The 22,043-nt window shown below is 35.9% G+C and overlaps 4 protein-coding genes across 4 annotated transcripts in view; 1 reads left to right on the plus strand and 3 right to left on the minus strand.

Moving 5' to 3' along the window:
- Positions 1-2,964, plus strand: part of HELRODRAFT_186013 (hypothetical protein) — a 13,111-nt gene extending 10,147 nt beyond the window's left edge. Inside the window, exons 24-28 of the mRNA XM_009028636.1 lie at positions 1-35; positions 419-492; positions 1,005-1,050; positions 1,227-1,355; positions 2,742-2,964. Coding sequence (XP_009026884.1) covers positions 1-35; positions 419-492; positions 1,005-1,050; positions 1,227-1,355; positions 2,742-2,792 — 335 coding nt within the window. The 3' untranslated portion in view covers positions 2,793-2,964. The remainder of the gene's footprint in view (positions 36-418; positions 493-1,004; positions 1,051-1,226; positions 1,356-2,741) is intronic.
- A 6,853-nt stretch (positions 2,965-9,817) lies between these two features.
- On the minus strand, positions 9,818-14,767 carry HELRODRAFT_87192 (hypothetical protein; the record flags this gene model as incomplete). Its single annotated transcript, XM_009028590.1, has 11 exons — positions 9,818-10,473; positions 10,660-10,994; positions 11,222-11,313; positions 11,651-11,732; positions 12,123-12,545; positions 12,704-12,880; positions 12,941-13,012; positions 13,121-13,464; positions 13,861-14,040; positions 14,297-14,464; positions 14,561-14,767. 11 exons carry the CDS (start codon positions 14,765-14,767, stop codon positions 9,818-9,820), a joined length of 2,736 nt encoding a protein of 911 aa, XP_009026838.1.
- A 421-nt stretch (positions 14,768-15,188) lies between these two features.
- Positions 15,189-15,611, minus strand: HELRODRAFT_179832 (hypothetical protein; the record flags this gene model as incomplete). Its single annotated transcript, XM_009028637.1, has 1 exon — positions 15,189-15,611. The coding sequence occupies one exon, from the start codon at positions 15,609-15,611 to the stop codon at positions 15,189-15,191; it is 423 nt and encodes a 140-aa protein (XP_009026885.1).
- A 2,679-nt stretch (positions 15,612-18,290) lies between these two features.
- Positions 18,291-20,449, minus strand: HELRODRAFT_179833 (hypothetical protein; the record flags this gene model as incomplete). The annotated part of the gene is made up of 4 exons (XM_009028638.1): positions 18,291-18,452; positions 18,800-18,916; positions 19,038-19,166; positions 20,402-20,449. The coding sequence occupies 4 exons, from the start codon at positions 20,447-20,449 to the stop codon at positions 18,291-18,293; spliced, it is 456 nt and encodes a 151-aa protein (XP_009026886.1).
- Between the last annotated feature and the right edge of the window lie 1,594 nt (positions 20,450-22,043).

Raw genomic sequence — 22,043 nt, forward strand, 5'->3', positions numbered from 1 at the left:
ACAACCACCACGTCTCATCTCTCACTGAAAATGAGGTGGGGGTGATGATGGTGATGATGATGGTGATGATATTGGTGATGACGATGTGGATAGCGATGATGTAGATGATGATGATGATGATGAAGTTTGCCTTACCGAAAGAACTTCGGTTGGCTGGCTGACTGATTGGTTGGTTAGTTGGTTGGATGACTGGTTGGTTGGTTGATCGATCAATCGATTGATCGATCGATTGATTAATTGATTGATTGACTGACTGGTTGTTTACAAACTAAACCAAAGTTCAAAAGTTCAACATTATCAACAACGACAACATCATCATCATCAACAAAAACAACATCATCATCAACATCACCATCAATAACAACATCATCATCAATAACGACATCATCATCACCATCATCATCATCACCATCCTCAGGTCTTGGATATAGTGCGCAACAACTATGACTCACTGACTCTGAAGATGCATGATAGTCTAGATCAATATGAGCGGTTGGTTGGTTGGTTGATTGGTTGGATGGTTAGTTGATTGGTTGGTTGTTTGGTTGGCTGGATGGTTGGTTGGTTGATTGGTTGGTTGGTTGATTGGTTGGTTGATTGGTTGGTTGATTGGTTGATTGGTTTGTTGATTGGTTGAATGGTGGTTTGTTGATTGGTTGGTTGGTTGATTGATTGGTTGGTTGATTGGATGGATGATTGGTTGGTTGGATGGTTGGTTTTTTGGCTGGATGGATGGTTGGTTTTTTGGCTGGATGGATGGTTGGTTGGTTGATTATGTGGCTAGTTGTTAGATTAGCCGGCTGGTTGGTTGGTTGGATTATTTATTGATTGATAAGCTTGGTTGGTTGGTTTATTCATTTATTCATTTATTCATTCATTCATTCATTCATTCATTCATTCATTCATTCATTCATTCACCCATCCTCTCGTCCATATATTCATTCACTCACCAAATCATTCGTTCGTTCGTTCACTCGTTTCTGTCATTCATTTTCTTTTCAAAGGTACTCAGAGAAACCTAAGGACATTACTAACTTCTTCATGACGATTGTTAGTGTCATTGTTTGTTGTATCCGAGTTCGTTATATCGCAGTTCGTTATATTACATTGTACGTACGTAACTCTTTACATTTTCATCCAAATCTCTCTCGTTATTAGTTAGCCCGCGTTGTCATCATCACATCATCTCCATAATCATCATCGTCGTCGTCATCACCATCACCAAGGTCAGGGACATTGCGTCTGACCTGAGGAGGTCAACCAGTGAGTACTTCAACAACACTGCAAAGGCCAAAAATCACGATACCGTCAGTAGTGGTAATAATAATAATAATAATAATAATAATAACATTAATAATAATAATAATCAATGAATGAACGAACGAATAAAAAACGAAAAAATAAATTACTGAATTTTACGGATGAAATGATAAATCTGCTGATGAATTGAACAAATGAATGAACAAACATACGAACGGATGGATGAATGAGAGGACAAGTAAATGAATAAATTATCAAATCTATAAATTAATAAAGTTTTTTCTTTGAATAATGGAATTAACATACATCAAACACACACACACGCACACACACACACACACATATATATATATATATATATATATTTATATATAATTTTTATTCATTTTATGCATGGTAAAACAGAAAAGCTTTTTTCGGTATTCCTATGCCATCTTCGGTGTTAAAATTGATATGTTGTGGTTGTGCCCAGATGCTCAATTATTTTTATACTGAGCCTACTTGTTGGTTTCTTGTTTGTTTAAAGTGAATATTTAGTTTTACAATCTTCAACGTCGTAAAATATAAGACTTTTACATGTTTTCATTATCGATAAATATAAAATTTTCGCTATTGCCGGCGAATCAATACTCATGAAACAAAGACATCCGATAATAAATATTCAACAACGGGCAATTGGAATTCTTCCTACCAATAAATTTAGAAACAGAGGAATCATCGATAATGAAAACACATAAGAAACATACCGAGAAAAGCTTTTTTGTTCTAACATGCATAAAATAAACAAAAATTTTCGTTTTGAACTAAAGAAACTTGAAAATGATTTACGATCAACCGTCAGAAAAATTGAAAAGTTAAATTGGAAGTTAACTAACGCCGAACCTGTTGTGATTTTCGTCAATATATATATGTATATATATATATATATATATATATATATATATATATATATATATATATATAACACACATACACTATCTGATATGCAGTTGTTTAAAAATATCACATACTGTTGTCTCTCTGATACTCAGAGGCTATAATAATATTAATGATGATACTTGTATAATACGGTACTCGCGTGCATAATGCGAATGTGTCGTTTGTCGGGGGTAGTGTGCTGTACATTACGGCCTTTGTGGCACAAAAGTTTAATTACAAATTTTAAATGACATATAGGCAGCTCAGCGTTTGATTTAACACGGAGTAGAGATGTGATGGTTGAAAAGAGTATGATCAAAAGAAACCCCTAAAATTTTGACGGCAAAATATTTTTAAAAACGTAAGATTGAAACATCGGCCGCACAGAAAATCGTTGTGAAACTACAGAGGCAAAGGTTTGTTAAGTTTTCAAGTTACATTAGTCAGAAAGAAAGCAATTGGTCTTGCTATTGTAATGACTGGGTTCGAATACAAAGAGATCCCCGCCCATCAAATGCAATGTGTATGATGCGTGGTTTGCACGCGTATTCATATACGCTGTGTGTGTGTTTGTCGTTGAAACCTCTGAGGCAAACGCAAAAGAGAGAGAGTAACCTTTAATTAGGTAACTGAACAGCATTCAAAGGTAAATATATAACGATCAAGAGCATGGTGCAAGAAATTAGATACACCAGTCGGTTCGTAGATTCTCGTAACATTTTATGGTCAAATCATTTTTTTTTAATTTCTCGTGTACGGAATATCGAACAAAGAACAATAATCTTATTTCCGCGGATTCTTGTTCCACTGAAAATCAAAATTCATACAGAAAATTGAGAAATTTTTTGTGTGAAACGATGCAGCCCCAAGGCTCCACATGAACAGCGCTCCTGATCAAAAGCTTAAAAAGAAGCCATGTGGAATGATAACCAGCTAAGAAAATAAGATTGAGAAGTGCTTGTGTAATTGCAGCTGATGAAAATGCTAATAATTCTAGGTATTTGTATTAAAACGAAACGGTTTGCACATAAGCACTCAGTCCCTCTCTGGATATTAAAATTAAACCATTTAAGTTGAACTGAAATATTCGAACATCGAACAAAATATATATAGGCGACTGACTCACCATGATGGCAAATTCAATGGAGTTTTGTGTCCTGCAATGTACCAAGCAAGATGTATACGAGACTGCCTGATCCGCCTGAATCATCTTGCTCTTTTGTTTCAATGCCTCCGAGTAACAACCAACGTAACTTGGTTTAGGCATTTTAGCTGAAATTAATGCGTTAAGCAACTTTGATTGCGTTAAACAAGACGCAGAAACAAGCAGTACATAGGTGAAATTAAGAAACATGAAAAATTGCGCTGGAAACCTGAGAAAACGATGTAATGGTTAGGTCCTCCACACGGGTTGTCATCGGAACACACCACGTTGCAATTAACTGATTCACTCGCTTCACGGGCTGACAAACCACAGTGACATTCATCACCATTCTTATTAGGTTGGTTAATAAATTTTTTCAAATTTAGAACTTAACGGATGATAATCTAACACGGTTAATTTATTTTTTTCATAAATTTCAGAATAAAGGAATGAGATAAAAATTGTTATAAAATCTAACGAACTGGGATGAGAATCTTGAATATGTAAAATTGAGTTCTAAAATTTATTCCATTTCTAACAAAATAATATTTTTCAAAAAAAATTTACAAACAATATATCTGATCCTAAGCACTTGAATTCTATAGAATGTAAACTAAACCATGATAAACACACTCTAAAAGCAAAGCATACCACACCACCATCAGTTCACGAAATATACATTTTCCTCATCTCGCCCAAGGAACAATATTTAATTTTTTCGCACTATTGTCAATTGCGAGCTATAAAATAACTTACTGACCTTCAAGCCAATAATGAACATGGGATTTTGAAGTCCTTCGCAGAATATTGTGCATTCATCAAATGTGATATTCGTTGATTGCAAAGCGTTCTCATTAACAAAAGAACCAAAACATCCAACGTAGTAATATTCTCGCCAACTGTCATCTGCGTTAGAAGCCAATCATATTGTTTTTATGAATTGATCAATTGTAAAATCTACTTTTGAAAAAAAAAACTGGATAAATAACTATAAACACAGTGATTAACATTATAGGACCAGTGGAAAAAATTCACTAAACTATCAATTGGTCGATTTGTAAATTAAATGTTCATTAAATATTGATAATTAATCCTTTAAAAATCTTTTAGTAGATCTTCATAGAATTCATTTTTTCCTTGTCCATTTCTTACATATTCAACATTCTCATCCCAGTTCCTTTATTGAATGTCATCCAGCCATTTTCTAACAGATTTCAACTATTTACTTCCAGTTCTTCTTTCTTATTATTGCAGAGTTGTGTCCAAAGGATCCGAGTGTACTTTCAGCTTTTTGTAAACATTTTTCTTTAAACTGGCTTCTTGTGATTTCGTTTCCCGCATTCTTTTATCTGATGATTCCCAACAGTAACAAATGTTCGTAGTCCACCTTCCTTATGAATTATCTGGATTGTACTTCTGCCTCCTTAAAAACTTGATTGGGTTTCGCTCAAATATTTTTTACATTTATTCGTTTGATTTTTCAAGATTGTCAACGAAATTTTTCGCACGTTAGGAATTAGTGCTACTGATAATTAATTTTGGAAATCTTCCAGATCACTGATTTGCCTAACAAATGACATCAATTTAAAAAGGCATACTTGCTTGTACTGAACGATAAAAAACATTTTCAGAATTGACTTACTAAAAAATAGCTTATGCATTACAAAGATTTAAAATGAATTAGTTTTGATAGCCTATCAGTGCTAAAACGCCATAAAACTGCAGTAGAAGAATTGGTTTTGCCTAGGTCTAAAATTTAATTTTGATTCGATTTTTAAATTGTGTCAAAATGAAAATCTGAACATTCATTTCTTTATATGTGAGTTGTGCGTATTAAAATTAACAAACAACAAAAACCATATCAGGTCAGCCAAGTATAATTTCGACGAAGTTAACTCCATTTGCCATTTTAGACTTCAACTGTTGTACGTCGATAACAAAATTATTATAACATTCCTTCATTTATTTATTCTCAGATATCTATCAGGGCGTTAAGGCCTGCTTTCATCGGTAATTTTTTTATCACTTTTATTTTAATTATTAACTATTCAGCACGCAACGCGTCAACAGCCTTGTTGGCTTTTGCCGCGAATGGAAATCGTAGTTAAGGGTTTATTTCTGAATAAAACAACGAAATGTGTTATAACTATTTTTACTGTACTGAAATTCAAAGTAAGTTAAGCAACATGAATCTCACTGGATAACATTCAGACATAGAAAGAGAAACAAACCCGCAAAGACTTCAATTTCGTCTAAGGCCAAATAATTAACTTTCTGTATAACTTCAGAAAAAATGAAGACAAATATCGATTTGAAATCTGGATGTTTACAATCCACGTAAACTGGCTGCACACGTGCTCCTGCCCACCTCATATGTATCGCATGGAATTCTAAGTGAGTCGGCCAGCAGAACATCGTCAAGCTCAATTGTGTACGTTTGATTGCCTTCTTTTAAAAAAAATCGTTTTATAATTTTCAATGTTAGAAAGATATAATTTCTAATTAAACGCCATTACCGATATTATTGAAGGTCGGCCTGTGGTAGACAACTACATACTGCACTTTGTATAAAACTGTCAAGAGGTATAGTAATTAATATTTTATCTGGTGACCGAAGAACAGGAGTTGAAGGATTTCGTATGAGGTGACCATCCACCAGATGCTGGGCTTGATCACTTTCCAATTTTGGGATGGTGTCAACTCTTTTTCTAAAGGCTACATTCTTAGGCGGCAAATCTGATATACAAAATTGAGACTTTACAACGTGCAGCGTTGGAAATTTTCAAGAAATTACAAAATGCAGACAACAATTATTTGCACTTGAAAGCAAAGAATTTGTGGAAAACATTACCTGCGCATTTCCACTGAGAGGTCCTATATTTACCAGGTGGACAAACGCACTCACTGTAAACTTTTTCTCCTTGTTTAACTTCATTGCATTTCATCCATTCACCACAATGCCCTCCTAAAACTTGACAATCTTCCAATTTGAAATATGAAACAATTTTAAAACTTCTAAACGTTAGGAGATTAGTTAATAGTTTAGAGCTTTGTTAGGATTTTTAAAAAAATGATAAAATTTACACCTTTCATCACAAAACGTTCCGGTCCACCCATCTTTGCAAGCTACACTACATCTTGATAAACGTTTCAGTTTAACTTCATCACCACAGTGACTATAAACTGACTGGCCAGTTTGAACTTCCAGATACGTTCCAACTGTACGACAACATTACAAATATGATTGAGCGAGCAAGTTTAGCAATAGTTTAAGAAATGAAACGAAAACAAATTGTTTATCTTAACTTCTTACCTGAAAATTTGGCCGCGCAATTTTTCCCGCCACATTTTTGAGCAGCATTCCCACGACATTTTATATTGCAGTTGTCACCATAATTCTTCGGATCACCACACGACTCCTTCTCTCTGGAGCTGCACTGGCACTCATCCGCTCCCTTGTACGATGCGAAGATGATGAATGAAGAAATTAATAATCTTATCAAAAATCTTAGAATTTAATAATAATGATGAAAGTAATCCATGTTATGGAATATAGCGCTCATTGCGAGGGCCTTGGACATGCGGCTGAACAGATGCCAGAGCAGCCTTCGAAAACATGTTCCATAGATAAAGCTTCAGACTCTCGCATAATAACTCAAAAATTTAAAGTTACTCGAAAACTATTTTTGCTAATGAGTTTGGTTAACAAAAACTGATATGAAGGATAGTGACTGTGAAATATGCCAGTGGCAATGTATTCTCAGCACAGATCTTCATACATAACTCGATGGTCAGTGAATTCACATTTTTAAAAACTTTCGCATCGTCAGGAACTACGGAACCAGCGTCGATCAGTGCATGTTTTACTAACATGGCAGGTTTTGCTGAAAAATGAAAAGTTTCAATCACAATCCCAATGTTTTAGGAAGAACAAAAAGCAGACTCTGATAAATGGAATAATATTTGGCGCCCCCACACATCTCATTCCCTGCACTGCAAGTCATATTACAAAGTTGACTGGTTACTGGGTAGGAAGCTCTTTCAACGCAAAAACACATTTTTCCGTTCTGAGTGTTAAATAATTTTTTTTTTATAAACGAGAAAACAAAACGACAAACGAAAATTGAATGAACAAGCAGACAAACCAACAGTTAAACAATAGACTAAACAAAGAGAACGAACTAATAAAAAATCAAGCAAACGAACAAACGCGTAAGCAAACTAACAAACGCAAACAGAACTTAATAGAAACATGACGATAAACAGACGTTGAGTCCAACGAGGTAGCTTTCTTCATTATTTACACAGATCTCTCAGGGATCAATTCTTGGACTTTTTTCTTTCAAACTTATTCATAAATGATCTAGGCATTACTAAACCCTTAGGCATTACTAAACCCTCTGTCAAACTCATAATGTCTCCCAATGTTACAACCATTTTCATCAGTGTCATTTTTTCTAATATTATTTGGTATTGTATTATTTTTTTATTTTTATGCTTCTGGGTAACCATACAAACCATACAAGTTCCTTAAAACTTGACTGTCTCCAGTCTTTGCTTATATACTTTGCTGATTAAAAAAATGAAATATAATTACAAAAAACTGAAACAGTAAATAAAGGTATGAAAGTAGAAACAAACACGTAAAGCTATGTAAGACAAAGTAAAAGGAATGCAATAATCTTTGCACTCCGAATGGGCACTGTCTTTCGTAACGGGCCTTGCATTGGTATGTATATTAACAACCATGGTAATAATCCACGGCTCTGACGACATTTTAATAAAATAACACATTATAATTGAAAAAAATCGTAATCATGGTGGAAACATTATTAATAAATTAACGTCTAAATTAAGTGTAAATTCTTAAAAATTAGTAAGATCTGAATTAAAAATAAACCTGAAGATGAGAAGAGAGTCAGGTAGATGCCAAGTAGAGAGATGAAGAAATTGATGCAAACAAACGTCGACGTTATTCAATTATTTAAGATTTTTGAACACTGAACTTCAACTCCGTCTCCTTTTGATACTTTAAGTTTAAAAGTTTGAAAATCCGATAATAAACAATTAAAATAAACTGTTTCAAAAATAAACCGACAAAATTTAACTAAATTCAAACCGTTATAGCGATGGGCGCGTTTCGATATTCTGTCACAGTTAAACATGCAAAAATATTAGAATAATACACATAATTATTTTTATTACATATATATATATACAATCATTTATAATATTTATCGTAATTTATATTTATTTATATTATATTTCATTTAATTTATGTTATATATCAACCTGCGAACTTGTCAATTTTTTTTCTCACGTAAGCATAATTTTTTTGTTTTTGCCCTTTTGTTTGGAGAACAAAACTAACCTTTGTAAAAATTAATTAACTAATTAATTTATATTAATTACACAAAATAATTAATTAATTAATATTTCTGTTTATAATTTTAATCTATTTTATTCAGGGTTGTTAACATGCAACTGATGCATTTTTTCCCAAATAATCTCCTTAGAATAATCGTCGTTTCCACTCATGGATATAATAATATATTTATAGATAGTTATATCCAAGTTTCCATGGTTGGAGTTAATGTACATTTTCGGCAAAATCCATTTGCATTTGCATAGGTCTAAATTGCTCTCAACCTCGAACCAATTTGCAACTACTTGGTTCTAGAAACTGTACAGTGGCATCGTCACTCTAGTCATCTCAATACACTCAGAATGTTGGTGTCCGTTCGCACTCACCGATTGTGCATTAAAAAAATGTACCTCGGTTTGATGGGGCAGTTGGGGTAGTGTTTCTAGTATCAGAAAGTTTGCTATTGAGTGAAGATTAACAAGGCAAAAAAAACATGGGTTGTTGGTGAAATTTTTTCGTCGCAAAAAATTTAAGCAAATAAAACAAAACCTAACTTGGTTACTATACTTAAAATAGGATCATCTCGTTTTGTTTCAAAAAATAATTCAATTTCTATACGCTTAAAGTACTCTTGGAGTAAAAAATGAATCCATCAAACGTAAGTAGCCGAAGCGATGTTTGTCATGTTTCTACCGATTACAATCACCAAATGATAACATCTCATTTATATTAATAATAAGATCAGTCGTTCATTCATAAACGAATTATATAAAATTTGTAAAAACAAGCGAATGCTCGAAGGCATGTTTGACTGAACAAATGCACGGCTAGAATACTAAAATGAATCTGCGAGTAAGTGAACCGACAACTGAATAAAAGAAGAGATGAGTATGTTAACGGTTGAGAGATTGAACAAACGAACCAAATAATGCACTAACGAACAATTAAAAACATATAACTAATGAATCTTTGAATGAACGTAATGGATGTAGAAGACCAAACTGAAGACAACACGAAAGAATGCAAACAAATCAAATGAACAAGTGAACACAAAAAACAAACGAACGATTGAAAACAACGAACAAACAATCGAACAGACGGACAAACAAATGGAATAAGGAAAAACAACATCAGACAACCACGTACTCCAACAACACCCTATATCTCTCATCTTTCGCAACCATTCTCCTGATACTTGCGACCACCTTGTTAACGGAGGGAGAGCTAACATCCATCACGCTCATAGACGTTGAAGTCGATGAAGCGGCGGTAGTAGTCACTGCTTTCCTACTAGAAGTCGGTAAACCTTTACAAGTCCCGGCCACAATCAGTTTCAGCAAATAATGCAAGAAAGGTGACGATGACGGATCGACATGGGGCAGAAGGGTCTCAAACATTTTGAGGGCCACAACTGCCACTCTCGTTCTCTCCATGTCTCTCAACTTTTCCTGCACCTGCTCCGCGATTAAACCCACCAACTTTCCAACCTCAGCGAGAAATTTAGGGTCTCCACCGTACAATGCATCGTTGGAATCAACATTCGCCATTTTGTAAGGTAAAATTTCCTGCGACACAGACGACAACGATACTATCAGACTGGCGTAAGCCATCAACTGTGAGTCGAAGTTAGGATCCCACTTGTAGGAGGACACTTGGGAGAAGAGGAGGTGGTAGAGAGAGAGGGGAGGAAGATGAGGTGGGTCCGGAAGAAAGAGGATGATCGAGGAGAGGTTTCTGACGCAATCTACGAGTTGTGGGTCTGTCGGGTGGATCTTGCCATCAAACTCTACGTACCTGGAGAGAGTTGGTGCGAGTGTGTGAGGAGTTGTTTGTGTGAGGTGTTTGTGTAATACAGTTCGTTAATACACACACACACACACACACACACACACACACACACACACACACAAACAAACAAACAAACATGGACAAACAAACACAATCACAAACCCACATTCAAACCAGCCAACACCAACAAACTTCGGCACTTGTGAAATAAGTAATATGGCGGCCCTAAAAAAGTCATCAGCCTGGCTGACGCAGACGTGATGCAGGGCCACAAGGCCCGACCCCACGTACATGTTCACCCTCTCCAGCACGCCATTCAGCGACGGAATTGTTATGAAAGTGTAGGCACAACAGGCCCTGACAAACGAAAAATCTTTTTTCTTTACGGATGAGGTCGTTGTTGTAGTTTTCGTTCTTGATTTCATCCTTTCGTCGCTGCTCTCCCTACCCTCCATCACCAGGTGATTGACCCGGTGCACGAGGAACGCTAGGATCGGGTCGATGTTGTAGAAAGTTGATCTGTCGTTCGTGTTGTTGTTGTTGTTTGGTTGTTGATATTGGAGGTGGCGTTTTGTTGTTGTACCTATTAACTTTAAAAAATCCTTTAAATTAACCAAACAACCAGCCAACCAACCAACCATCCAGCCAACCAACCAGCCAACCAACCAATCAACCAACCATCCAACAGACCATCCAGCTAACCAACCAGCCAACCAACCGACCATCCAACCAACCAACCAACCGACCTGCACTTAACATAGAATGCAAGTTGCGCCTCATTTGATTCTGTAGAGACCGCACCGATAAAGTCGTTGATCAGTGTGCTGACGTCACGAACCTTGATATCATCATCATCATCAATAATCCCGTTAAATAGCCTACTAATCCCTCCATCAAGCAACCAGTCAATCAATCAGTAATTCAATCAATCTATCAACTATCCAACGAAACAAATTATATCAATCAACTCACTTTAAACCAATCAGCCAATCAATTATTTAACCAACTAATCAATCAACCAGCTAATCGACTAATCATTTAATCAATCAACCCACCAAACAAACCATCACACTTATAACCAACCAACCAGCCAACCGACCAACCAGCCAACCGACCAGCCAACCAACCAACCGACCAACCGACCAACCAGCCAACCGACCAGCCAACCAACCAACCTCATCATCAGAGGTCATGGCATTGACATGATCATGAAAGTACTTGCAGATCGTCATCATGGCGTGAATGACAACCGGGTCACTCAAGACCGTCACCTGACCACCGGGTGACCTAATTCTGCTAACATTTGACCTACTTTCTCGGAGATGGCGCGAAAACCGTGTCAGCACGTCTCTACAGACCTGGGCCTTGGTTGGTTCCAGTTGTAAATGAGAGTTGTGTCGTGAGTAAAGTTGGCTGTGTGTGTGTGTGTGTGTGTGTGTGTGTGTGTGTGTGTGTGTGTGTTTTTCAATAGAACCATCACCACAATTACACGATCATCATCGTCGTCGTCATCTCATCCTAATCACCATCACCGTCATCAGTTTAGTCACCGTGAAAGTAATCATATAATGGAGAAGAATAAATAACAAATAACAAAAACAATACACAATAACAACAACAACAATAATAATAATAATAACAACAAACCTTGTCATCCGAATTGAACATACACAACAACAACAATAATAACAACAACAAACCTTGTTATCCGAATTGAACATATCCAGGTAGGGTAAGAAGCTAGCCGAAGATACAATGTCCACCAGACTCGAGTTTGAACAGCTGACCAGATGCTGCATGGTCAGCTTGATTGACGTTTGCTCATCCTCGTACGATCTATCCATCATCATCCTCTTGATGACGTCAGCCATTACGACGTTGCATTCTTTCTTCGTGAAGAACCTCCCAACATAGGCCGACCAGACGATCACGCTCTTCATGTATTCGCTCGCTGAGTAGAGGCCAGACAAGCAGCGCCAGGAGTCATTCAGCAGCGGACGCCTAAACTCTTCGTCTAGACTGTCCGGAGATGTGGCTAGACGAGATCCGAGACGTCTGTATAGTTCTGGTCTGAGGTTTTATTTTAACGTGCGGCGTGTGTGACTTTATTATGAATGATCTTTAAAGTTTTCTTCGTCATCATCATTGCGAAAAGGTAACGAATGAAAAAAATTAATCAACAAAGTGTAGCAAAAAACTAAAAAAACGTCACTAACGCTTTGAGACACAAAGGTTTTTCATTGGCCATTAACTGACCAATCATCCTGCTGATAACAATCGACTGACTCACAAGGTACAAAGAAGGTGATTGGTCAATGAACGAGCCAATAAGAAGAGATTTTATAGCTTCATCTTGACAGGCTGTTATGATGTTATAAACTTCACCTAGTATGTCGGTAGTACTGCTATTGGTGCTTCTGTGAGTGATGTCATTGATGCTGCTGCGTGATTGGACGACGCTAAACCTTGCAATGCACCTCATTATCCAATCAAATGCCGGGCTGAACAGTAACAAATACTCCATCTTCTCCTCATCACTGCTTTGCTCCGGCCTCAAAACCTCGCTCGAGCACCTCTGAAAATGCGACACGAGAACTCGAAGGCAGTCAGTCAAGGACCTAATTAAAAATGACGCCAGCAACGACGACAGAGTGGATGAAGACGATGTGGAGTCAGTCGCAAGTCCGTTCATGCAATGAACAAAACCGGATGACGTTGAAAAAAATGACGAAGAACTTTGCTGCCTGTGGATCACTAAAGAGTCGGCAACTTTTACAAGGTAACATCGGAGGTAGAGAGACACAAGAGGGTCTGCCACACCCCTGACCGAGGCCAGCAAACGATCCAATTCTTTGACGGCCCCCTGCTGGCCGAGGAGGTCGAGGCACCGGAGCACGCTGGCCTCCACGTAGATACGCGGAAGGAGTTCGCGGATGGAGGAGATTTTGAAGATCCAGTTGCGACAGGTCTCTCTCGCTGGTTCTGATACCTGGGTGGTGGTGGTGGTGATGGTGGTGTTTCGTTCGTTTGTCTGTTTGTTTGTTTGTTCGTTCGTTTGTTTGTTTGTCTGTTTGTTTGTTTGTTTGTTTGTTACTGAAGACGTTCAGTTTTTTTAAATTTGATTAGTTATTGTTGTTGCTACAGTTTTTATCAACACGAACATGCATACAACTGAAACTTTCACACATCATGTATAATCAAATTGTGAACAAACAAACAAATAAGAACTAGATAAGCTACTGGCTGTTCTGTCAGCCAGCCAAACCACCACTCAACTAAGTCAACCAACCAACTAACCAACTAAACCAGTCAACAACCCACCAACCATCCAACCAACCAATCAACTAACCAACCAGCCAACCAACCAACCAACTAGCCAACCAACCATATTAGGATTTATATCAAGAAGAGAAATATTAGGCAGATGTTGATGAGCAGTCGTGGTCGACTTCTCCAACAAACGCTCAAGTACAAGCGCACCGAAGTTGTCGAGAATGTCTGCAATTAGAATGAACTTGCTAGGGTAGAACTGCTTGGAACTCGTATCCCCCAGTAACTTTACGCACTACGTGTGTGTGTGTTTGTGTGTGCGTGCGTGTGTAAGATAATATTAGGCAGATGTTGAGATGTGTGTGTGTGCGTGCGTGTGTCCGTGTGGCGGTCGTGTGTGCGTGTGTGTGATGGCATAATATAAATGGTGTCATAAATAACAGCAACACAATGTATCAACACAACAACAAAAACAAACAACAAACAGATCAACAAAAAAAAAAAAAACATCGAACCTCAAAACAAAAACAACAGATATCATTGGTAAAAACCTGAATAGCTATTTTTAGCGTCTTGACTCTCTGGTCCACTTTCCAGGCATGAACAAGCGCACTCGAAAGTTTGTTTATGTGACCTACATACTCATCCTGAGACAAGGTCAAGGTCTCCTGCACTGAACCCTCCTCAATGTCGTCTAGCTGTTCCAGACGTTTCTTTACCTTAATATTGTTTGTGTGTGTGTTTGTGTGTGTATGGGTGTGCGTGTGTGTGTGTGTGTGAGGCTAGGAAAGAAAGAAGATGACAAAAAGTCTAACTTTATCTGCTACGGTTACAACCAGAGTTTTGCTACCTTGCAGATTTGCATGATCTTTGGATGAGGTGATTGAAACTAAAGATAACTTTTTTGACGTCGTGAATGTACTAAGAGTTGTTGATTTTAGGTGTGTCCACGTTTCGAAGTCGTCGTTTACTGCATCGCCTATATTTGTATAGTTCAAAAAATTACCATCTTCTTCGGTCATAGTGTAAGAGGAAGAAATTTTAAATATATATTCCGTAATTGGTCAATTTGAACATAGGTCCTAAAATATAGCATGAATATTTTTAATCAATGGCAGAGTGATAAGTTCATAAATATCCATAGATGTGAGAATTTTCCCAAATTTTAAAAACTGAATAACAACCAGTAAAAATGTGCTAATTACCATATCAGGATGGGAAATACCACAATAAAAACTTCCTGGCACTGTATACTGACACACGTACAAAACACAAAAAACATACCTAATATACTAAAATATAGAAAACAATCCTACATGCAAGACATACACATAACATATTTATAAGGTATACAATGTATGTGTTTATGTATACTATACATACAATATATACACATTTTATAACGAAACACAGCAGCAAGCAAATTTCTTATTTGTTATTTCCCTAACCCTTAGTAACAGAATCAGTGACGGCCACCTTTTTAACCAATTCATTATCCATTAACAATGCAGTTTCGTCCACGGATTGGCGGGTCTTACTACTAGCCTCGCCTCTGCTACTCGTCTGCTGCCGTTCGTCTGCCTCTGCAGCAAACCTGGACAACGGATCTACAAAATCTTCACTGCTGCTAGTAGTGGTGGTAGCCAGGAGTTTATTAACGGAAGGCAATGATCTGACAGAGTTCTCGGAGACGGATGAGTTGGAAATTGAATTAGTGATGGCCGTCATTGATGGGGACTGTCCGGCGTTTGTTGTTGCCGTGTGTGATGATTTGCTGAGTGGGTGATTTTGTGTTTCGATTAATTTCAAAGTGTTTTGTCGTTTTTTTTCCAGGTTAAAATTTCTCTTTCGTGGATTCCACTCCATCGTATTTTCGAGTGTTGTGATGGAAAAGTTTAATTTGAAAAAAGTGAAAATTGATGGGGAAATAATGAAGATATACAGCGAAAACGAACTAGAACTTAATCAGCTGTACGCCCCATAAATTCAATCGAGTGTACTTTTAAATTTAAATATAAATACAAATGTTTGAGCGCTAACTTTTAAATAATTTTTTTTTAGCTGTTTCACGGCTTCGATACATTTACCTTAATACAATTTTTGAGAAGAAAACAATAAAATGTTTGCCTCATTTAAATTAACCAACAATTTGCCACCTACTACTACTACTACTGCTGCTGCTATTACCACTACTTTTACTATTACTACCTACTTCTATTACTACTACTACTACTACTACTACTACTACTACTACTACTACTACTACTACTACTACTACTACTACTACTACTACTACTACTACTATTGCTGCTGCTGCTGTTCCTACTACTACTACTACTACTACTACTACTACTTCTATTACTACAACTACAACTACTACTACTACTACTACTACTATTACTACTACTGCTGCTGCTGCTTTTACGCTTCTACTACTACTCCTACTACTACTACTACTACTACTACTACTACTACTACTACTACTACTACTACTTTTACTACTACTACTGCTGCTGCTAATACTAATAATATTAAGTATTTATTTTAACAAATTTATAAAAAAAATTATTTATTGTATTTCATTTTTATTCTGTCAACTCTTTAAGAAAAGGTAAAATCAGTAAAAGCCGTAATAGTAAAGAAAACTACGATTAAATTAAATAATTATTAATGATCCAAAAGTACGCGCGTGTGTGTGTGTGCGTGCGTGCGTGTGTGTGTGTGTGTGTGTGTGTGTGTATTTAAGTGCGATTCAAATAGAAACCTTTTATTAACTAGAAGAAATGTAAAAATATATATAATATCTTTCTAACAAATTTTGGAAAGATTAATTGAATGAAATACAAGAATGAATGAATGAATGAACGAATGAATGAACGAACGAACGAATGAACGAAGCAGCGAATGAATGAATGAGTGAATGAAAAAGTTGAAATTTTATATATAAATAATGTAAGCAGTTGAATTGGAAGGTTATTGAAAAGCTTGAAATGTAAATTTTTTGTTTACACAATTTTGCTCTGGTCTTGTTTGCTTGATTTTAAGAAGATCAAGAACTTTTAAATATATTTCATTCATTCACCTGTCCGTGGATTCATTCATTCATTCGTTCGTTCGTTCATTCAATCCTTCTTTCTTTCATTCATCCCAAATGATTTTGTACTCAGTGTTCTACTGTTTGGTTACCACTGAATACCATTCCAACATTGTACAACTTAAATAAAGGGAAGCACGGACTTTCTATCAATCACAAAAGCACACACACAAACACACAAACAAACAAGAACACACACACATACAAGAACACACACACACATACAAACACACAAACAAACACACACACGCACACAAACATACAAGAACATACACACATACAAGAACACACACACACACACATACAAACACACACACAAACACACAAACGCACACAAACATACAAGAACACACACACACATACAAGAACACACACACATACACACACTCAAACACACATATTTAAAAACACGCGTGTAAAAACATACGAAGGCTCTGAGGACTTAGGTTGAACAACCATGATAGACACCTTTATCACAGAGACGAATGAAGTTAAATAAGCTTAGGCATCTTTTATATTAATGAGAAATAAATTTTTATCAATAAATTATTAACAAATAATATATATAAATTCTATGTCTAATTTTCTAATCTAACATATAACACAAAGACGAATACATACATACATATATATATATATATATATATATATATATATATATATATATATATATATGAACTAAAAAGAATAATATAATAATTATAATAGTTAAATGTATAGATTTTATAAAAATAGTATTTGAGTGTGTGTGTGTGTGTGTGTGTGCGTGCGTGCGTTTAGGTGTGTGTGTGTGTGTGTGTGTTTATTTTATAGGAATGTTGAATAGTAATGTGATTTACAATACGCCGATCATTCAAACTTAGAGATAGGATTGGACACTTAATTATTCATTCGCTTACTTCTGGGTACTACCACCCTGTTTTTCTCTTTTTGTCTCTGTCTGTCCGTCTGTCTTTTTCCCTCTCTTTTTTTCTCCCTATCTCTCTCTTTCTCTCTTTTTTCTTTCTCTTTCTCTCCTTTTTTTTCTCTCTCTCTTAAACAAATTATCTAAATTTCCTTTTTACCATCTCTCTCTCTATTTCTCTATTTCATTCTTTCTCCTTCAGTTTTTCTTTAATTTTTTTAATGTTTTTTTACTCTACGTTTCTCTCGCTTTCTCCCACTCTCTCTCTCTCTCTCTCTCTCTCCTCTCTCTCTTTCTGTTTCATTCTCTCTCTCTCTCTTTGTTTCATTTCTTTTCTCCTACATTTCCTTCCAGCCCATATTCAGAATACTTCCAAAATCATCTGAAAATATTTGGAGCAGCAAATTAATTCTGTCACTCCAAATAAATAAAAAATTACAATTTTAGCAAAAACACGTTTGCAGAAATGTCATCATAATGAAGAAAATTCTGAAGAAAATTTTTAAAAATAAAATCTTTCCCGCTCTTTTTAATCCTCTTCTTGACATCAATAGACGGCGTTTGGTGAGGAAAAGTCTGAAGGGGGGTTTGTGTGGGTAGTGGAAGAGGTGGTGGTGGTGGTGGTGGTCTGCTGTGGTTCGTGAATCTGGTTGAAGAAGAGCAAGACTGCATCCACAATGAAGAGGACCATTGACACGAAGGCAAAAAACTGATGAGAATCGTGGTTGTGATGATGATTAAGATTGTGATGATGATGATGATGAAGATTATGGTTGTGATGATGATGAAGATTGTGATGATGATGATGATGATGAAGATTGTGATGATGATGATGATGAAAATGTATGTAATAACGATGATGATGATTAAAGTTAGTATTGAAAAAAGTTAACTTGGTTAACTCGGTGATGAAGACGATGATGATTGATGTATGATATAATAACATGAATATTTTCGTGATAAGAATTAGCCGCCTCAACTCGAAAACTAATTCACCAACAAAAATTCAATAAATAAAAAGCTAATAGCTATAGCTAACAGCTGAGCTGAACTTACGCTAGCTGCAGCTGCACAGTTGTAGGTGTTGACGTAAAAAGTTTTGCTGGTGGCGACTCCAGCTACAACGCCAGCTATGAAGAGGAAGACCGCCATGGCTAGGTTTACTATGACCTCCTAAATTATAACATTACTACCTATATTATATTATTATTATTATTATCTATTATTATTATTGTTGTTGTTGTTGTTAAAATAATCAAACTATCATCATTCAACAAAGAATCCAGACACTAACCAGTTTAAATCGGCTGAGTATTTCCGGGTAAATGCCAAAGAAGTAGAGAATGAAGAAGGTCAAGGCCACAATGCAACCTATGACCCCGGAGAAGATGACCCAGCCAACACTGTAGTACCAGAAGTAGCCCTCTGATCCAGCCGCCAACGCAAACGTCAGTACGCAAAACGCCTACGTGTGTGCGTGCATGTGTGTGTGTACGTGTGTGTGTGTCTGTGTGAATAAACAAGCCAACAAGCAGACAAACGAACAAATAGATAATAAAATAATGAAATTCATTTAAAGATATCCTTTGCAAGCCTAACTTATTTTTATAGTAATATTGATCAGTTCGTACATAGCAATGATTATTATTTGTGTGTGTGTGTGTAATGTGTGTGTGTAATGTGTGTGTGTGTTTCTGTGTGTTCTTTTAATCAATCAAATAGTTTTATAAAGCGCCCTTTACGCGATTATTAACAGCGTTCCTCAATGAATTGAACGAGCGAAAAGTTCATTTCTTCCTTATTCAATCAATGTTTTGCTCTGAATAAAGTGAATGTTGCTGAAGATTTAGGTGTCTTGTTTGAATGCGATGTGAAATTTCATAAACATTTTTATACAACTATAAATAGATGGAACTCAATTTTAGGCTTGATTAATGGACACTTCAAAAATTCATCTAAAGATTCTTTCGTTACTCTTTAGTTAGGTCAAAGATGCGGCCTGTGTGTGACCTCCTTGGTCACTTGGGGTCATAGAAGACATCGAACGTGTTGAGAAGAGGGTTACTAAGATAGTCAAGAATTGCAGTGGAATGAAATACGAACAGCGATTGAGATTTCTTTCTCTTTCTACCCACACTTAGGTACAGACGTCTCAGAGGGGGGACCTCATTTTGGTTTACAACGTAACGAAAGATTGGAATCATTCTGCCTGCGCTCTTCTACTGAAGATACCAAACGACGAACGAATAAGGCGGAATCCATTTAAATTGCCTACCCCAAATTTTGAAACGAATCATAGAGAATTTATTCTCAAATAGAGTGATGAACACGTGGATCAGTTTGAGTGATGCTAGTGGTGTTAATTTGTTTAAGGTTCGTTTGGGTTTGATGAAGATATGATGTTTGACTGGAGCCGATTTTTACTTTTTCTCATTTGTTTTAGCTGTTCACATGAATTAACTTGTATGCGTAAGTTTGTATGCTCTCTAATTGTGTGTGTGTGTGTGTATGTGTTTATTTAACTTGTTTATTCTGAGTTTGGGTGTGTGTGTGTGTTGTGTGTGTGTGTGTATGGTGTATGTGTGTGTGTATGGTGTATGTGTGTGTGTGTGTTTAAAAAAGAAAAGTTCAAAATCGAAATCTCACAAATTCAAAAACTTTCAACAATCCTTGCACAGTTCCGACGAAGTTGGCATTCATCCCCATCCTTCCTGATTCCATCCAAAAAAGACTACAAAAACCGGATTATATATTCTCCCTACTAATTAAACCAACTAATTATTTAACTATTTAATTGATTTAACTAATTGGCTAATTAATTAAATAACCAATTAGTTAACCAGTTAATTAAATAACCGGTTAAGCAATTTTTAAATATACTTTGTTTCTATTACTGCTGCTACTGCTACCTATATTAACAGTACAACTTTTATATAACAATTAAAGTTGTTGTTGTTGGTATTGTTGTTGACGTTGTTGTTGATGTTATTGATGTTGTTGCTGACGATGTTGTTGTTGTCGTAACTGGCGACAAAAAATAATTTCTTTCATATAAGACCGACCTATGTCTGTTGGTTTAATGTCGGGTCAAATTTTCCAACTTTTGAAATGAAAAAACTTTATTTATTTACTTAATTATCTTTTGTTATCTATCTATCCCAAAATCAAATTTTAATTCGCTGTTAAAATTATTAAAACTCAATTCGAATTTAATTTGAAATAAAAATCGAATTAATTTCTTAAATAATCCAGAACCAACTCGATAAACACTAACGAATATTACAGTATATATATATATATATATATATATATATGTGTGTGTGTGTGTGTGTGTGTGTGTGCGTGTGTGTTAGATGTAAGCCAAAACCCAGTGATGCTTCACGCACCTTATAACTGCTACTATTAATAATACTATATAAGTGCATAATGTCATTTGCATTGTTTTGCTGTCCTTTGTATGTGTTTTGTATGTGTTTTGTATGTGTTTGTATGGGTTTGTATGTTGTTTGTTTTGAACATGTGTGTTTTTATGTTGTGTATATGATGAAACATGCATCACATTGTATGTATTAAATGGTTCATACGTGTATATTATATTATATATTGAATGTATATACATATATTGTTTGTATATATTTTGTATTGTATGTGTATGACTTTTTTTTATGGCGTTTGTACGGCAACTACTAAACTAACCTACCCACCAACCAAACAAGCCGATGATGAAACAGCTGACAATGTAAGTAATTAAGTAATGTACGTTCAAACACACACACACCACACACACACACACACACACACACACACACACACACACACACACATACACACAAATACCTTTATTTTTATACAAACACGCTTGCATCGGTTGGCAGGTAGGTTAACACAGGTATGAATAAACACACAGGTGTATGTGTGTCTGTTTGTGGGTATTTGTGTATGTGTATATATATATATATATATATATATATATATATATATATATATATGTGTGTGTGTGTGTGTGTGTGTGTGTGTGTGTGTGTGTGTGTGTGTGTGTGTGTGTGTGTGTGTGTGTGTGCGTCATCATCACGATTGCAATTTCGATTGTTTTAGATGGTGTCTTGGTGATAAAAAAATTCGATTTATCTCGAAAAAGTTATTGTTAAAACGATTTTTTTTTCAAGTTCTGACAGTTGTTTCTCGGAGAAAATTACAATTTTTTTTAACTATTTTTTCAAATATTAAAAAAAAATCTCATTCATAATTCGCGAATTATAATAGAGCAGACGGTAGAATACCTTATAAAAACCTCAAACGC

The sequence above is a fragment of the Helobdella robusta genome (genome assembly GCF_000326865.2).
Source record: "Helobdella robusta unplaced genomic scaffold HELROscaffold_57, whole genome shotgun sequence".
Taxonomy (NCBI): domain Eukaryota; kingdom Metazoa; phylum Annelida; class Clitellata; order Rhynchobdellida; family Glossiphoniidae; genus Helobdella; species Helobdella robusta.